This window comes from Parus major, chromosome 2 (assembly GCF_001522545.3).
Source record: "Parus major isolate Abel chromosome 2, Parus_major1.1, whole genome shotgun sequence".
NCBI classification, from domain to species: domain Eukaryota; kingdom Metazoa; phylum Chordata; class Aves; order Passeriformes; family Paridae; genus Parus; species Parus major.
This window is the reverse complement of record NC_031769.1, coordinates 55,242,105-55,257,478: the sequence shown is the minus strand read 5'-3', so window position 1 is coordinate 55,257,478 and position 15,374 is coordinate 55,242,105. Positions and strand designations below refer to the sequence as shown.

The following is a 15,374-nucleotide window of genomic DNA, read 5'->3' as shown; positions in this document are numbered from 1 at the left end:
CTGAGCTGTTTTGAATATTGTCTTTCCAGTTTTACCCAGTTTAACTGGATACTTAGTCTAATTAGAAGGTAAATACTTTTTTTGAAAAATGGGTTATAAGAGACCTATGACATTTACAGCAGGATTCTGATTTATTTAATATATATCCTTACCTGTTTTCTGACTTATGCAAGAAGACTTTTATTCCCTACATGGATTCTCACAGAAATCAGGACTGTTTCACAGAGGTCCTTTCACACTGCAGGACCAGGGACAAGTGGCCAAGTGGTGAGTGGGAACGGGGAAGAGGACATACACCAAGCCAAAATCCCTTTCCTACAGGAAATCAATGATTTGTTTTATGACATCAGACTTGGCAAACAAACAAAATTCATGGAAATGGATAAATTGTCTTTGGCTAAAACACACATGGAAATTTCTGAGTCCCATTCACATCAAGATTGTATCCAGTAAGACACACCTAAAAACTCTAGTGAGTATGGTAAATGCAAATGATAAACTGTGATGCATGAATTGACTTTTTAATTTTTTTTCTTAAACAAATACAAGAACGTAGTCTTTGTTTGCTTACTAGGGGAATGGAAAGAACTATCAATCCATTTTGCCTATAATATGCTTTCATGTGGGGTTGAAATCTAGGAGCATTTTCTGGTACTGATTTTCACATAAAACTCTCAGAAAAATTCGAAGGGCAGTCTCTCTACAGAATGAAGGCACACAATGCACTTTACAGTTTTGAATTGGATTTTAGTAGTCCAGCACAGTCTTTTCAGAGCATAAGAATACAGTAATACAGGTCTGATACACTCTGGTGACTGCTGCTTATTATACCTTTATTTTATGTTGATTCTTGATATTGATCAAAAAAGATCGTAAAAATATTCTAAAAAGGCTTCACTTCACTGCAGCTGTTATCTGCATTTTCTACAAGGGAAAAGATAAAGGCCTATTTGGCCTTGCTTGATGTCAGTAATTAAAATCTATTTCTTGAATGCTAAGGAGTATGAGGTTTTCTCTTTTGATATCTAACTGAAAAATGACTTAAGAAAAGGAGCTACATTCATTAGTAACACTCAGATTATATGTATTGTCCTCCCAGCACACATAGACATGTCTGATGCTAAGTAGACAACAAATTGTATAAAATTGTAGATAAAGGTATCTGTTCACATTCAAGATGACACTTTCTGTGGAATGTATATGAAATATTTTAATGATGATATTACTGTTAGACTCTGTTAAGAATGGAAAAAAATTCAACTTCTTTTTCTACCTTCTACATGGAATAATATAACAGAAAATGAAGGAAGAAACTTTGATTTAACATTTAATAATAATGATTATTTACCTGGCCAGTTTTAGTGTATTCTGACTTCCTTGTGAATTAATAAAAAATGCATTTTTTTATATCTAGGATTTTTTTTATTTATCAAGTACACTTAAAAAAATACAACTGGCACTTTATCAAGAGGGTAACAGTTGAGAAGTTGATTAAAGGGCTTCCAGTTTTCAGATTCATGCAAGTAGTGTGCACCTTTAAAATATTCTGTAACAGTTGGGTTTTATCTACAGAGAATTCCCAACCCAGAATGTCTACTTTTATAATACCTTCTCTCAGGGAAACATTCCACTGTAAAGGTTGGCCTCTTCTGAACACTGCAGAAGTGGACTGCCTGCCCATTATATGCATTATATCCACATCACATTCAGACTGCAGCTTTATGAAACAGGCAGGTATTTGGGGTCTGAGTCTGTTGTCTGAGGGAATCTCTGGCAAAACTAAAGATTCCAGCCCAGGCAAGGGAAGATAAGTACTGTATTTAGATGAGTTAGATGCTTTCACACTGTGTGGAACAGTCTAAGAGATGTTAGTGCTTATCTGTGAGGATGGAGGCACAAATGCAGCAGCTATCTTTAAAGAGAAAGATCTGAAAAATTATAGTCCAGTCAACTGAACTTCAGCTGTGGAAAAGTACTGAAGAAAATAATCAAACAATTTGTAAGCACCCGCAAGAAAACAAGGTAGCGACAGACAACATGGATTGTTAGAAACAAACTGTGTCAAACCAATCTGATCTCCCTCTAAGACAGGGTAATTGGCCTTGTGGACAAGGAAAAAGCAGTAGGTGGTTTGACTTTACAAGTGTCTCGACACTCCCTCATGTGACATTCTTTATAACCTAAGGAAGCATAGTTTAGGTGAAATTGCTGCAGAATGAATGCCAAAGTATTTGGAAAGCAAAACTGAGGATGAGGTATCAGTGGAAAAAGAAGTGTGCACGTATGGTGCTTCCTCATTCTGCACAACTCAATATTTCCTTAATGACCTGGATGATGGAGCAGATAATATCTTCACTAAATTTACGTGCTGATGACATACTGGGAGGAAATTTTGACAGGCTGGATTACAGGATTAGGAATCAAAATGATTCTGTGCTTTTAAGATGCTGGCTGCAAACCTGTGCTGTTGCAAAAGTGAAGTAAAAGCAGTTCCCATACCAAGCCATGTGAGTGGGAATGATGTCTGCAGTGCATGTGAAGTGCATCTTCCTTTCTTCTGAGCCCTGGGAAGACCTCTGCAGAGGGGGATGCCATGTCCACAGCTAGGTGCCAGACTTCATTAAAATCTGGACCAACTAGAATTAAATAGTTAGAGTGGCTGAAGGCCCGGGAGTTAACTGAGGTTTATGAAGACACCTGTAATGAACTGGTTATATTTAATCTAAAGGAAGGAAGACCAAGCAGGAGGCCTTGTTTGAATATAGACGTAGCTAACAAAAAGAGGAGATATTTTTTCTGTCTTACATTTTATAATGGAGGCCTAGTTATCTGGAAGGTTCAGATTAGATGCTGGGAAAAGCTATCTAACTTGTCAGTGAAACACTGGCATAGATTACTGGCATAAATGGAATCTGTGGGTTTCTGTGACAGTGGTTAGGACCAAATTAGCTAAAAACTGGAATAGCTGCTCCACCTGAGAATAACAGGTTGGACTGGATAACCTTTTGAACCTTGACCTTCCCCCCATAATTTTTTCATGTTTCTAAACTATTTCCTGTTAGTATTTCTCAGTGAGATAGCAAATCAAACATTTTCCAGCCATGTTACAATATATTGTCACTGAACAGTTCAACTACTGAGCACATGCATAATAAAACTGAAGCCTCCAGGAAGCTCTAGAATGAGAGGGCACTCTGCATTTTTCAGCTCTGCATGCAAGACATGCACACAGACAGAGTCATTACATAGCACATGCACAATATGATGGCTGGGTCTAGAAAGTGAGCCTCTGCACAGGTTTTGTACTATGTATATATTTTTTAAAGTAACTGGAATACCCAGAAGCTTGGCAACTCTCTTGTTGAAGTCCAGAAATATTTAAACAAATATAAGAAATTCTCAAAATTTAGCTGGGCATAAAGGAATATGGCTAGTGAAATTTGGATTCACATTAACCTTTGGTATAACAGCAATATATAAGGGATATTTACAGGTTGGTTTCTAACTCACTGCTTGTGAGGGAGAAGCGAGCAATGGGGTTGAAAAGACTGAGGAGTCACCTTAAGACCTGACCAGAGACTGAGGGAGGATTCCATCTTTAACTCCCTACATAATTTCCAGCATACCCTCTGCTTTTCAGACATGATGGTTAAGCTGTAAATGTCCTGCTTAAAAAACAATGATAGTTATCTATGGCATGAAATTGCATTAAAATACTCTCTCTTTTCATCCACTATAATTTCCACTCCAGAAATAGCCTTAAGGAGAGGCAACGATTAGATTATGAATTAGATTCCAGATGACAGAATCAATTTGAACTTGCAATAGCTGACTTTTCCCAATTTTAGACACGTATATATGAAATGAATTATATTTATGACTGTTGTGCATTTTCCATCCAAAGAGAGAAGGAGGCACAGAAATTACACAAACAGTTGCTGTAAGTGCCATTCTGTGTAGGTGGATATAGTAGACATGCCAGAATGATGACTGTATGCAACAGTGATCAGTATCTGGCAGGAATATGTGTATGCACACTACAGCTAGAGGGATGAAGTGAATACGAGAAGTGAAAAGTGCATTATAATACTTTATAAGAATAAACTGAAAACTGCAAAGGGCCTTATTTGTATTTATTTTACATTAACTTTACATGTTGCTGTCAACAGTGAAGGTAGTATTGACTGATAAATGCAGAGGCAAATTAATTAGGTCTGTAAGACTGAATTTTGTTCTTAAATTATGTATGTAGGGTATTCCTATGCCTGGGATGGTTGACTGGAGCTCTGTGCTAAAGGCCTTCTGAGATCAGGGATGTTCTCTGCATCCAGAAAGCTTCATATAAGTGATAGGGTAACAAGGTATTTAGCATAAAATAAGGAAAGAGAAATAAACTAGGTGGAAATCTAGAAAACTTTGACAGAATATTGCCCTGTATCATAACAGAGCTGCTACTTGGTTTTACAGACAGTCTGGACAAAGGGCAAGGCCAAAATATGGACTTAATGGAAAGGAGAAGAAAATAAAGAGCTTAAACTGCAGTAAGGGAAGGTAGGGTCAGGCATCAGGAAGACCTTTTAAATGCTAAGGAGAGGGGCCTAGGCTGCCTAGGGATGTCAGGGAACCTCCATCACTGAAGATTTTTAAGAACAAGCTAGACAAACATCTGTCAAGAATGATATAGGGACAGCTGATCCTGCCTAGGGGGAGGAGACGGACTACATGACCTCTTCAGGTTCTTTCCAGCCCTATTTTTCTACGATTCAGTGGAAAGAAAATCTGAGAGATGAGGAAACACAACAAATTAGAGAAGACAGAGGTGAAAAAGACAAGTACAACAAAAAGGGCAGAAGAGATGAAACTAAGAGGAGTGGTACAAAGAGCCAGAAATACATCTTAAGCAATCCCCCTTATGTTATAAATAAAGACTTTTAATGTTTTTTAGTGTTAGCTAGTTCATCCTGGGAAATATGGACATTAGCTCTTGTAAAGACTAATGTCCATGGAAGGTCTAAAAATTAATATCTTGATATAAAAAACCATTCCCAAACACTTAGAAATTCCCTGATAATGCCTTACAGTAGTACTTTAAGTGTTTCATGCTTCTATCTTTCTTGAAAATGGAGTCCTCTGCTCTGTATACATTTCCTAAAATGTTTCCTAAAACACATTTGATTTTGAGAAAGAGTAATGACATGCTGAGGACAGTGCATGATTTAAGAGCACCAGGGCAGATGAAATCTGTTTTTAAACCTACTCATGCTGCATGAGCAGGTATGGGCTTCAAAGATGTTTCCTTAAATCTTCTACCAAATGGAAAGAACAATTAATACACATATCCCCATCCTTCATGCCAAATCCCTTTTAGAGTCAACTGTGCCAGAGTATTTCACAAATACTGTACCCCATCACCCTAATTTAGGCTACTCAAATAAATTCAAGTAACTGCATATATGAATCTGAATATGAAAGGTATTTGATACTTACTAAGCATCCTCTCTCCCAGTATAGTACAATATAGTATAGTACATACAGTATAAAAGGTGTCTGCACACAGTGCTTAGACTGACAGAATAGCTACATTTGGAAACTAACATAGGAAAAGTCCTTAGGTTCACACTGGCTGTGCACATACTCCGCCCAAAATGAAGACTGTGCTGTGGAAATAACTGGGGGCAGGACTTTGACAGCATCTGCTGAAGTTCTCTCAAGCCTCTCTATTGAATCACAACTACTTCCAAAGCATGCTGTAACTGAAGGTCTTTCATCTTCCTAAATGAGATCGGAAATATAGCCAAACTTCTACGGAAGACTTAATTTTATATGCAAACCAGGTGCATAAGGAATTTTTTTACCCCTATCAAGAAGGATATAATGTCAATATAACAACAATATTATTGACAATACATTAATCACTAATTATAAATGATTTATCACTTAATAGTGTTAATTATTAATGCAAATATTACAATAATATTATAGTAACAGTTTTAAATGTGTAAGTGCATAATTGAAAGGTAACCCTCATATTCCTATAGTGAACAGCATTTTATGCTTTCTGTGCCTCAGTTGCTTAGAATGACAGGTAATGTAGTGATATTTTCCTATTCCCAATGGTTTAGTGAAGTTATAGTGACTGTTCTTGGGATATCCTACTCCTGCAAGTGCTGATGCCACAATGAAAACTGGTCAGGGAAAGATGGAAGTTACAAGTCAAGTGTCATGCCGTGGCATGAAAAGTCTGATGTAGTTCCTTGTAGTAGTAAATAGTCTAGTAATCTTGACTTTCAAAATTCTAGTAATTTATCCACAGATGAAATGGAATTATGAAGTAATGATGATAAAGGAAAAGAGAAAGAAGCAATAACAATTGTCACCCTCATCACTGCAAGTCATATAAAAAGCAAAAGAAAAACAAAGTCAGATTGAGACAACACAGTTTAGCGACTATATTGAAACAGAGCAAGCAGAGTGCATTTCTCATAAAACAAGACAGCATCAAAGCTATAGAAGCATTGCAGAGAGGAAATGATTGAGAGCTGGTTAGATTTTAATGGGAGAGAATAACAAGGGATTGCATGGAGTTGTGATAACAAGATGGTAGGGTGTTTGTGGCAGGTTGAGACTGCAGAAAGAGAACATCTAACGTGAAGTTTGGCAAGCAGATGTACAAGAATCACCACAGACCCATCTGAGAGACATCTATGTCTTTTCAACAGTTAATCTGGAGCATGATAGCCAATGACAACAAAGATGGGGAACTGAAAATGTAGGAAAATGTTGCCTAGTAGCTCATTTTACTGTGTTAGAATTGACAGAAGCCCAAAGCTGGTCGTGCTCTGAGACAAGATGAAGTATGAAAAATTCTGTCAGGCATTGTAGATGAAAGAAAACTGAGGACAACTGGAACTACAGTCCTGATTTAATGAATCTAGTATGTAGAAAGAAAGAGCCAGGCAAAAGTGAGACAGGAACCTGCTTTATGTTGTACACCAGAGAACAATAGAATGTCCAGAAGTTGCTTCTGTATGTGCTAGAAAATAGTTATGAAAACACCAATTATTTTTAAGATTATTTAGGAAATTCATAGACTAGAATGTGTTTGAACCCCAGTGATCATTGGCAGCTGGATTCTTCTCAGTCAATTTTGTTTGCCTTGGAATTAATTGAAAATCTTAAGGTAGCTACCCTAGCCCTGTCTCCTGTCAATGGAAAAAATGTATTTGTTAAAATACCTATTAGAGATTCAACCTATCCAAATTTTTTTTCTATTTTGACACCTTGAGTTTTCCACTGGGCATGCATATGTGTACTTGTCCATGTCTATACAAGAAATCCAGTTAACTAGCTTACACCAGATACCTAACTCCTCTATGACTAACTTAAGTGAGGTGAATACTTTCCTAAATTTTATAAGACTCATGTTTTTATAAGTTCATGGTTCAAATTCAGCTGTGCCGGTGTTAAGTTTGTGTTAGTGATATGAAAGAACATTTTGAAACAAATTTTTCAAATCTGATAATAAACGGCAATGCAAACAAGTTTTTACAACAAATTCATCTGTTCTCAAAAACAATGTGACTTTAGCCATGCAATCTACATTTTGACAAAATTCCTCTTGAGAGGCATGGAGAAACTGCAGAAGTTAAAGTTACGAGGTAGTCTTCTATTATGGGACACAAAGAGCTTATAAAGCAAGAAACGTAAAATTAGAGAATAATTTTATTATTTCTTTTTCAAGAAAGGAGACTACTGGTAGAAAACAAAGGATTAATGACAAATTTTTGAATGATTTTGCAACCAGCAAGGAAATATGGTGAATAATGGTAAATCTGCAGGACAAACATATTAATTTCTTCAGTTAGTACAGAATACCATGAAAAACTTACACATCCTGTTTAGAGCATGCCAGGGGAGCATTTTGACAGGTAGTGGATCAGTGCAAAGTGATTCACAACAAAAGGAACCATTTTAGTGACACACATGATAATAATCAGGGAAACAAAGATACATTATGGTGGATACATCTGCTTATTAAGTAAAACTGTTTCATGAACAGAGATAGAAAAAAGCAGAATGTTAGGCTGTATTGAGATAAGAGAAGAAAATAATGCTGAAAATAATATCATGTTATGTAAAACAGGAATGCAACCTTCCTGTGACCATGGCATTCAGTTCTGATCAAAAAATCTTGAAGAGATTAGTGAGGAAATGGCTGGGGGATGAACAGCAAAAAATATTAAAGGCAAAGAAAAACTTGTTTATGAACAGAGATAAAAAAGATACAGAATAAAACAGGAGTGCAAACAGCTGCCTGCTTTAGAAAGCCATTGCAACTTCTAGGAGAATTCTTGGTGTGTGCACAGATACTCGTCAGATTAGCAAAATCTTGGAAAATAGTAGAACACTTGAAGTTTTATCTACTTGGTGTAATTTGAAGAGGAACAATCTCTACTGTGGGTAGTTTAAAGTACATAAATCAAAACCATCTATTTATACTTTAATACAGGAAGAACAGGACTACATCAGACTTGCTTGTGTACACTGAAAAGCAACCTATTTACAGTGCAGAAAAAGAAACATTGCTTTACACTGCATGTGAGTATTCTATGAACTCATTTCCATTAGGAGAGATTGAGGTTTTATTCTGTCAAGTCTGAAAAAGCTGTATGAATAAATAAAACATATAGTCTACCTAAGTAAAGCTGACTAACAAAATCTGAAGCATTTAAGTCTTCAGTCATCAGGGAAAAAGTAAGCACTAGCATGCATTACTTAGCAACTGGAACAGTTTACAAAGATTCAATTACTGTGACTCAGCTAACGAGCAGCAGCTCACTATCATTGCTCTTTTTCTCCTGCCATACTTAGTTTCTGAGGAAGTGACAAGTTGAAAGTTAAACTAGGATTATCCCTAACTGGAACATTTTACTACATTATTTATTTCCTGCATTTATTTCTTCAAGACATACTAAAAACTTTCCCAAAACTTATATTGTAATCTTCTCCCCTGCTGAAACTTCCTTCATCAAGTTAGAAGACACCAAATGCTGTGCGACACCATTTTCAAAAACATTTTGAATTCCTGCTGAGCCCTCGGATTTCAAGCACTCACTCCTTTGGAAATGATATTTTAAACTTTATGACTTAATATGCTATTATTAGCCAAATACTAAGTTAGTCTAAGTATCTACCCAGGCAATAAAATAAATACAGGATCTCCTTAAACTTTGAGCAAATGTATTCACTTTCCAAATGATAAACAGTTTGTACAGTAAGTACTAGCTCAATTGTTTTTCACTGTCCATCATCATTATTCCTATGAGGAATCTAGCTCTCATACAACTTTCTTGCTCCCACTGAAATTCATGGCAAAATTATCTCTGATTTCTTTCAGTAAAACCAGAAGAGCCAGTAGAGGGAGCACAAATACATAGAAATAATTTTCTGTGTTTCGTATAAAAACGATAACCTGTACTATTTTTTCATATAGTATTTGCACCACATTTTTTCCTCTCCCCAATCAAAAATACTGTCTTGATTAATTTTCAAGAAAGGCTGATTCAAGGTAAGGAGACTGTGTCATTTGGTGGCCCTTCTTGCAACCCCTGGGACCTCAGCACTCCATGAAAGAGGCAGAGGCTGAACCCTGTGAAAACAATATTGGCAAAATCATATTTTCTACCTCCATAGCACTGCTGGGCATACCATCTTTGGCTCTTGGACATAACCAGCTCTCTGCAGACTGATATTTGTGCCAGCTGATCCCTGCACATGAGCACACAGGTTGGGTGAACAAGTACGGGACAGCATGATGTGGCTAAGCAGTGCTTTCCACCTTGCACCCCTGCTCATTCAGCAAGCTGCAGCTTTCAGATTTTGTCTCTAGATGTGAGACCAGTTCCATGAGCTGTGCAGAATCTGTTACACCTCTGTGCCCTCTCTGCCCACTGACACTACTGGCAGACTTTGCCTGGAAGAGGTTGCTTTGATGCAGGACCCAGAAGGTGGGCTGCTCTGCATGTGAGAATGTCTCAGGCAATAATACAGGTCCTTTATCCTTCTATTTACATCCTATTTAAGTCTAAATACATAAATTTATGTTTCATGTGTTTCAAATGGGATCTCAGGGCTGCTATGATTTTTGAGTGCTTCCCCCATAATGGAGGAAAAGATTCTAATCCCTTCAGGGGACTGAATAAAAAAAACCCAAAACAAAAACAACAACAAAAAAACCCAAAACCCATCCCACACACCCCCAGGAAACCAAATGTGAACTGCTGAGTTTCATATTTCATTGTCAGGCTTTCTCATGGTGGAGAACATGGAGCCTGCCCTCAGATCCATTCAGCTTTGTTTGAAACTGTATATATGCAACCACTGCAAAAGCATTTGCTAGTAGTGCAAGTACACTTCCATTAAAGAAAATAGAATTAGATAAATGACAAGTGCTTTGGAAAATGCCCATGCTAGATATTACAGAGGATAGGATGGGAAAAAATCAGGTAACCAATGGGATGTGAAATGTTTTCAGAACAAACAAAAAAGTGATGTTAGAGATACATTGTCTCTCTACTTTTAAATTTTGGGGAAAAAAAAATAAAAATAAAAATCATCATTTTGGAGTTCAGGTAGCCTGGGATACTTAGCACCATACAAGAAGCTGCTCCTTGTGGCTGGAGGTGTCAGCAGGAGTGGCAAACTATAGCACTACTGCACTACTATTGTAGCAGTAGGAATGCTAAGCTGAATATTTAAGTGAGGGATATTTTTGTGAGAATCTCTTTGGTAACCATATTTGATGCATTTTCTGTCCTCAACTTCCCCTCTTTCAGAGAAAAAAGGTGGACCTACAATTCCTTGCTCTACAGGTGTAGGCAAAACTAATGGATTTGACTCTAGAGTGCTATAAGAAGAGCTACAGAAGTGTTTTTGCATCTCAGTGCGGTCACCGGATCCACCCTTAAGTCTGTCAACTATCTGCAACCTTACACTGGGTAATAATTTCCACAGAATACTTTCTGTCTATGCAATTATAGACAATCATATCTGATTTTCCAGTGAGGAAAAAAAAAAAATTCCCTTCATGTTCCAAATCATTTCAAGCCCCAGTCTGCTAGGTGACCACTAACTAAGGAACTGAACTTTATAGACCAGATGGGCCAGATGGGTCTCCTCTGCCTCATATTCCTATTGCATTTTCACTGCAGAAAACATCTCAGTTGGTCCTATACTGACCTTGAAAAGACAAAGAAAAAAATGGATAATCTTTGAATTTATAAGTAAGTTATATGATATGACATTATTAATTACTACATATATAGTATGCAGTAATTCACTATGCAGGACAGAACTAATTTTTATTATTAAAAATGGTAAAGAAGTGGGGGTTTTTAGAGAGACCACGAGAGTGCCCGTGAGGAGCAGAAAATTTCTCTGTGTCTGCTTTGATAATCATTCAGGCTACAGACAATTTACCTGCTGGCCTGGTTTGAGCGGCGATAGTGTTATTCCCTGGGTATTGATCACTGGGAGTATCTGGTTGCCGATGACAGTGGCGATGATCTGGCCCTGGGCATTGGTCAGTAACTGTGGAGTTATCGGCTGCACCTGAAGTCCCTGAGCTCCACCTGCCGCCTGGCTGGACGGGACTGGATTAGGCATCAGTGGGATTGTTCCAATAATCTGGAAGACACAACACAGGGAGAATGCAGGCATGCCACATACACTTGCCACGCGTAATTCCTTATATTCTGCATGTTGAATCAAACTTAGGTGATAAAAGCACAGAGAGACTGGTTAAGACAGGCTGAGGGTAGGAAACAGTCATTCCTTTACTGGGGTGATGAGGACTTTCCAATTCATTTGCCATGTCACATATCACCTGCACATTTTACCACTGTCCACTGTCATCTGCAGCAAATCTGCTGTAATTTAAGAGTGTATGAAAAAAAATGCTGGGCCATGTATGAAAAAAGTGCTGGGCCACTCTGGGCCTTGGATCACGGTCTGTTTCCACTATTCATTTTAACACTGAGTGAAACAGATAAAATATCAGTCTTTTTATCTTGCTTTTTACATCATCCACATAATATTACTAATGGGGCTTATGTAATTTACTTGATTTTCTGATACCTGATACTCTAGATGACCACCTATTATTCCCATGTCATCTCAGGAAGACACGAAGGGGTACTGGTACCTTTCAGGGCATGCCTTATTAAGATACATTCATAAAAATGCAGCTGGTTTTGGATGACAACTATGAAGTACAACACAACAGGAGGGCTGATGTTAGATAAAATATATTAGCTAACATTTCTGGGGCAAGCAGTTGCAGAAAGAGACACTTGTGACATCTTAGACTTGAGAATACAGTGATTTCCTAAATGTGAATGCGCCTGTAAAACTAATATTAGGATGAGATGTCAAACAGATGTCGAAAGAAAGCTTGTCAGTCAGTAAGCTGCTAGGCTGGAAAAAGTTATGTTGTTGCAAGATTCTTTTTACAAGTATTAGAGAATCTGGAATAAACTTCTGAGGAAACTTGGGCCTAAACCCAAACTTTTTCTTTTTCTTTTTTTTTTTTTCAAACTGCAACATATGAATCTGGAGTCACAGGATTGTTGCAAGAGAAAAATAAAAATAAAAAAAACATAGCACATTTCTATTTCCTTCTCCTTCTCTTCTCTTTTTATCATAGCCTCCCTGGAAACATCTACCCCCATTTTAAGACTTCCAGTCTGTCCTTTCCAGAAACTTTGCTTCTTCCTCTTTATCCTCAGCATTCACCACACTGTATTGCCAATTTTGACTCCCACTGGTATGACCCCAATTGTCCTGTGTACCTGACCACATATTGACCTATTGGGCTGCTGAGAAAGAGGGTTGATTATGACTGAGTTTTCCTTCTTTTTCCTCGGTGGAGATAGAAACGGGGTAGTTTTCCACAGTCTGTCTGCTGGTTTTCATTCCATTTGGGAGCTTAGTCATCTTTTTAGATCTCTTTGTTTCTGAGAAATTTTATAGAAATTAATCAGATGATTCAAAGCCATTAAGTAGGTAGGGAGAGCTGAATGGATGGAAAGAGAAAGAGAAGTATACATAACACTAGACACAGAGTAGTTTCCTCATGAAAATAGGCTGAAGTGTTCCTAATGAAACTCAAAAGCAAATTTGTTCCCCAAACAAATGTATAAAGTGAAACACATAACATTCTTATTGATTTCAACAATTAATTTATATTATATCAATGGAACCCATTCAATACAGTGTAAAATTAGCTCTAAAATAACTGTTTAGTGAAAACATCGGTCACCTTTTCGGGAAGACCACTAAGTTGCTTTGTGTGAGTACAAAAGTAGGACAACACTAAATCTCTTGTTACAGGTATAAAATAATGCAGGTGTGAAATGCATGGTGAAGAGTAACAGGGATATGTGAAGACCTCTGCCTACTGAAATCACCTGAGGTCACATACAACAACCCCAAAAAATCCATTCTTAAAAAAGCATCATGCAAAGATGTCCAAGTAATTCAGGCATACCTGGAGGGGCAGGTGGCTCTCCTCACCCTCTCCCATTATTAGGCTAAGATATGACTGCATGGAGTGACAGGGTCCTAATGAGTGACTGCTCCTTCAGCAGTCACACCCAGTGATGTGCCCCTAGGTAGGCACAACCGTGAAGTGCTGGGTGACAACCTAAACTGACTCCTGGAGCAAGAGGAGCATGCTTTGCTGTCTGTGGCAGATCAGGTAACAAGTGGTAGGTGCTGAACTCATCATTGATTTACCAAACTTGCCCAGTTAGAAACCCTTAGATGGGAAGACCAGAAAACCATACAGTAAAGCAGGACAGCTCCCCTGTGAGAGAACCTGAAAAAATGGCAAGCCCAGCTACTAAGCTGTACTGTAAGAGCTGCATATATCAAGACTGCCCAAAAGACTGTAAAGATACAATTTAAGTTCTTAATGCATTGATAAAAGGTAGACAGATCAATAAAAATTATTACCCCCATTTTACGGAGCATGAAAGCGAAGCACGGTGAAGCATATTCAGAGTTAGCCTTCTAAGCTGAAATTTCCTGAGAGTTTCTCTTTGCAGATCACAATGCTTTTCTTTTCTTTTATTTAAGGTGTCCCTAGCTGAATGGCAACTGCTCTCCTGTTCATGTGAGAAGATGGCTGTTCACTGAGGAGAGAGGCATCTATTTCCATCATTATCGGATTTCAAATTGTTTTCTAAAATCAGACTTTCAGCATGAATGAAATACAACTGCAATGCAGTGCAACACGTAAATAGTTTTCTGTGACCTAACTTGTTTATGGGAAACAAATATATTCTTTCACTTTTAATACAATCTCACCAAACACAAGAAATAATCCTTCTTAATTTTATCAGCAGAGACATACCAAAGGCCTCCCCTTCCTTTGCCATGTCTGTAAAGGACGCAACCTTGGACTGTCATTACTCCAATGTAACTTTAACTATCAAGGTCCTAATCCTAGCAAAGCAAAAAATGCTGTGTTGGTGTTATCAGTAATAGAAATGTTTGCATTCACATTTAAAATGCATTTCTTGGACTACAGTTGGACATTTCATAGAATGACAATGCTGAAGTGGACAGTTTGTAAGGTCAGAAGCAGAAGGCTATCTATATGAATTAATGTGTGTCACAGACCATACTGTACATGGCGTGCTGTACATGCACACAGACAGAAATGGAGCAGGAAAAACACAGATGGGAGAAGTGCTCCAGAAGGGCAAATGAGAAAATGCCCTCAGGGGTGTTACCGTAGGACCCAAGGGTAAATCTTAATGGGAAACAGAAACTTACTGGGGTTTCACAAGATTTTATTTATTTTCTTACCAAAGTAAATTCTTGTCTGGTTAAGAAAAAGATATCCACTTGTCTCTACTTAAACAACAGGGCTACTCATTATTGTGTGAATCTTTGTGATGCCTACAATTGGATTCAGGTTTCCCCTTTCAAGTTCTCCCTTGTCTAAGTACCCTCCCCTAAATATCCTAATTGCTCACTGATTCACACATAAGAAGTACAACTGGATCCCTTCCTTAAACCTTGTGTGACTGATGTGATGCTGAGCCCATCCCTCCTCCTTCCAATTTTGGTATGAAATTTCACCCTGGGCCTTGCTAATCTGTCCTCTTAAATTATTGTAGAAGTTGAAGACAATTTATGGTTTTGATACATTTGAATTTTGTCAAGAAATAAAACAAGGCCATGCCACAGGCTTGAGGCAGTGGCGTGCCACAGTACAGACTATTTAATTGCCAGTGATTTCCCTAGTCGGGAGGCATTGCTCCTTTCTAGGAAATGCTGCTACTTCAGATTATATTCAAAGACGGTTC

The 15,374-nt window shown here is 37.8% G+C and overlaps 1 protein-coding gene across 1 annotated transcript in view; it reads right to left on the bottom strand.

Annotated features, from left to right (window-relative positions):
• POU6F2 (POU class 6 homeobox 2) overlaps window positions 1–15,374 on the bottom strand; it is a 245,223-nt gene that overhangs the window by 12,868 nt on the left and 216,981 nt on the right. Inside the window, exon 6 of the mRNA XM_033512016.1 lies at window positions 11,479–11,685. Coding sequence (XP_033367907.1) covers window positions 11,479–11,685 — 207 coding nt within the window. The remainder of the gene's footprint in view (window positions 1–11,478; window positions 11,686–15,374) is intronic.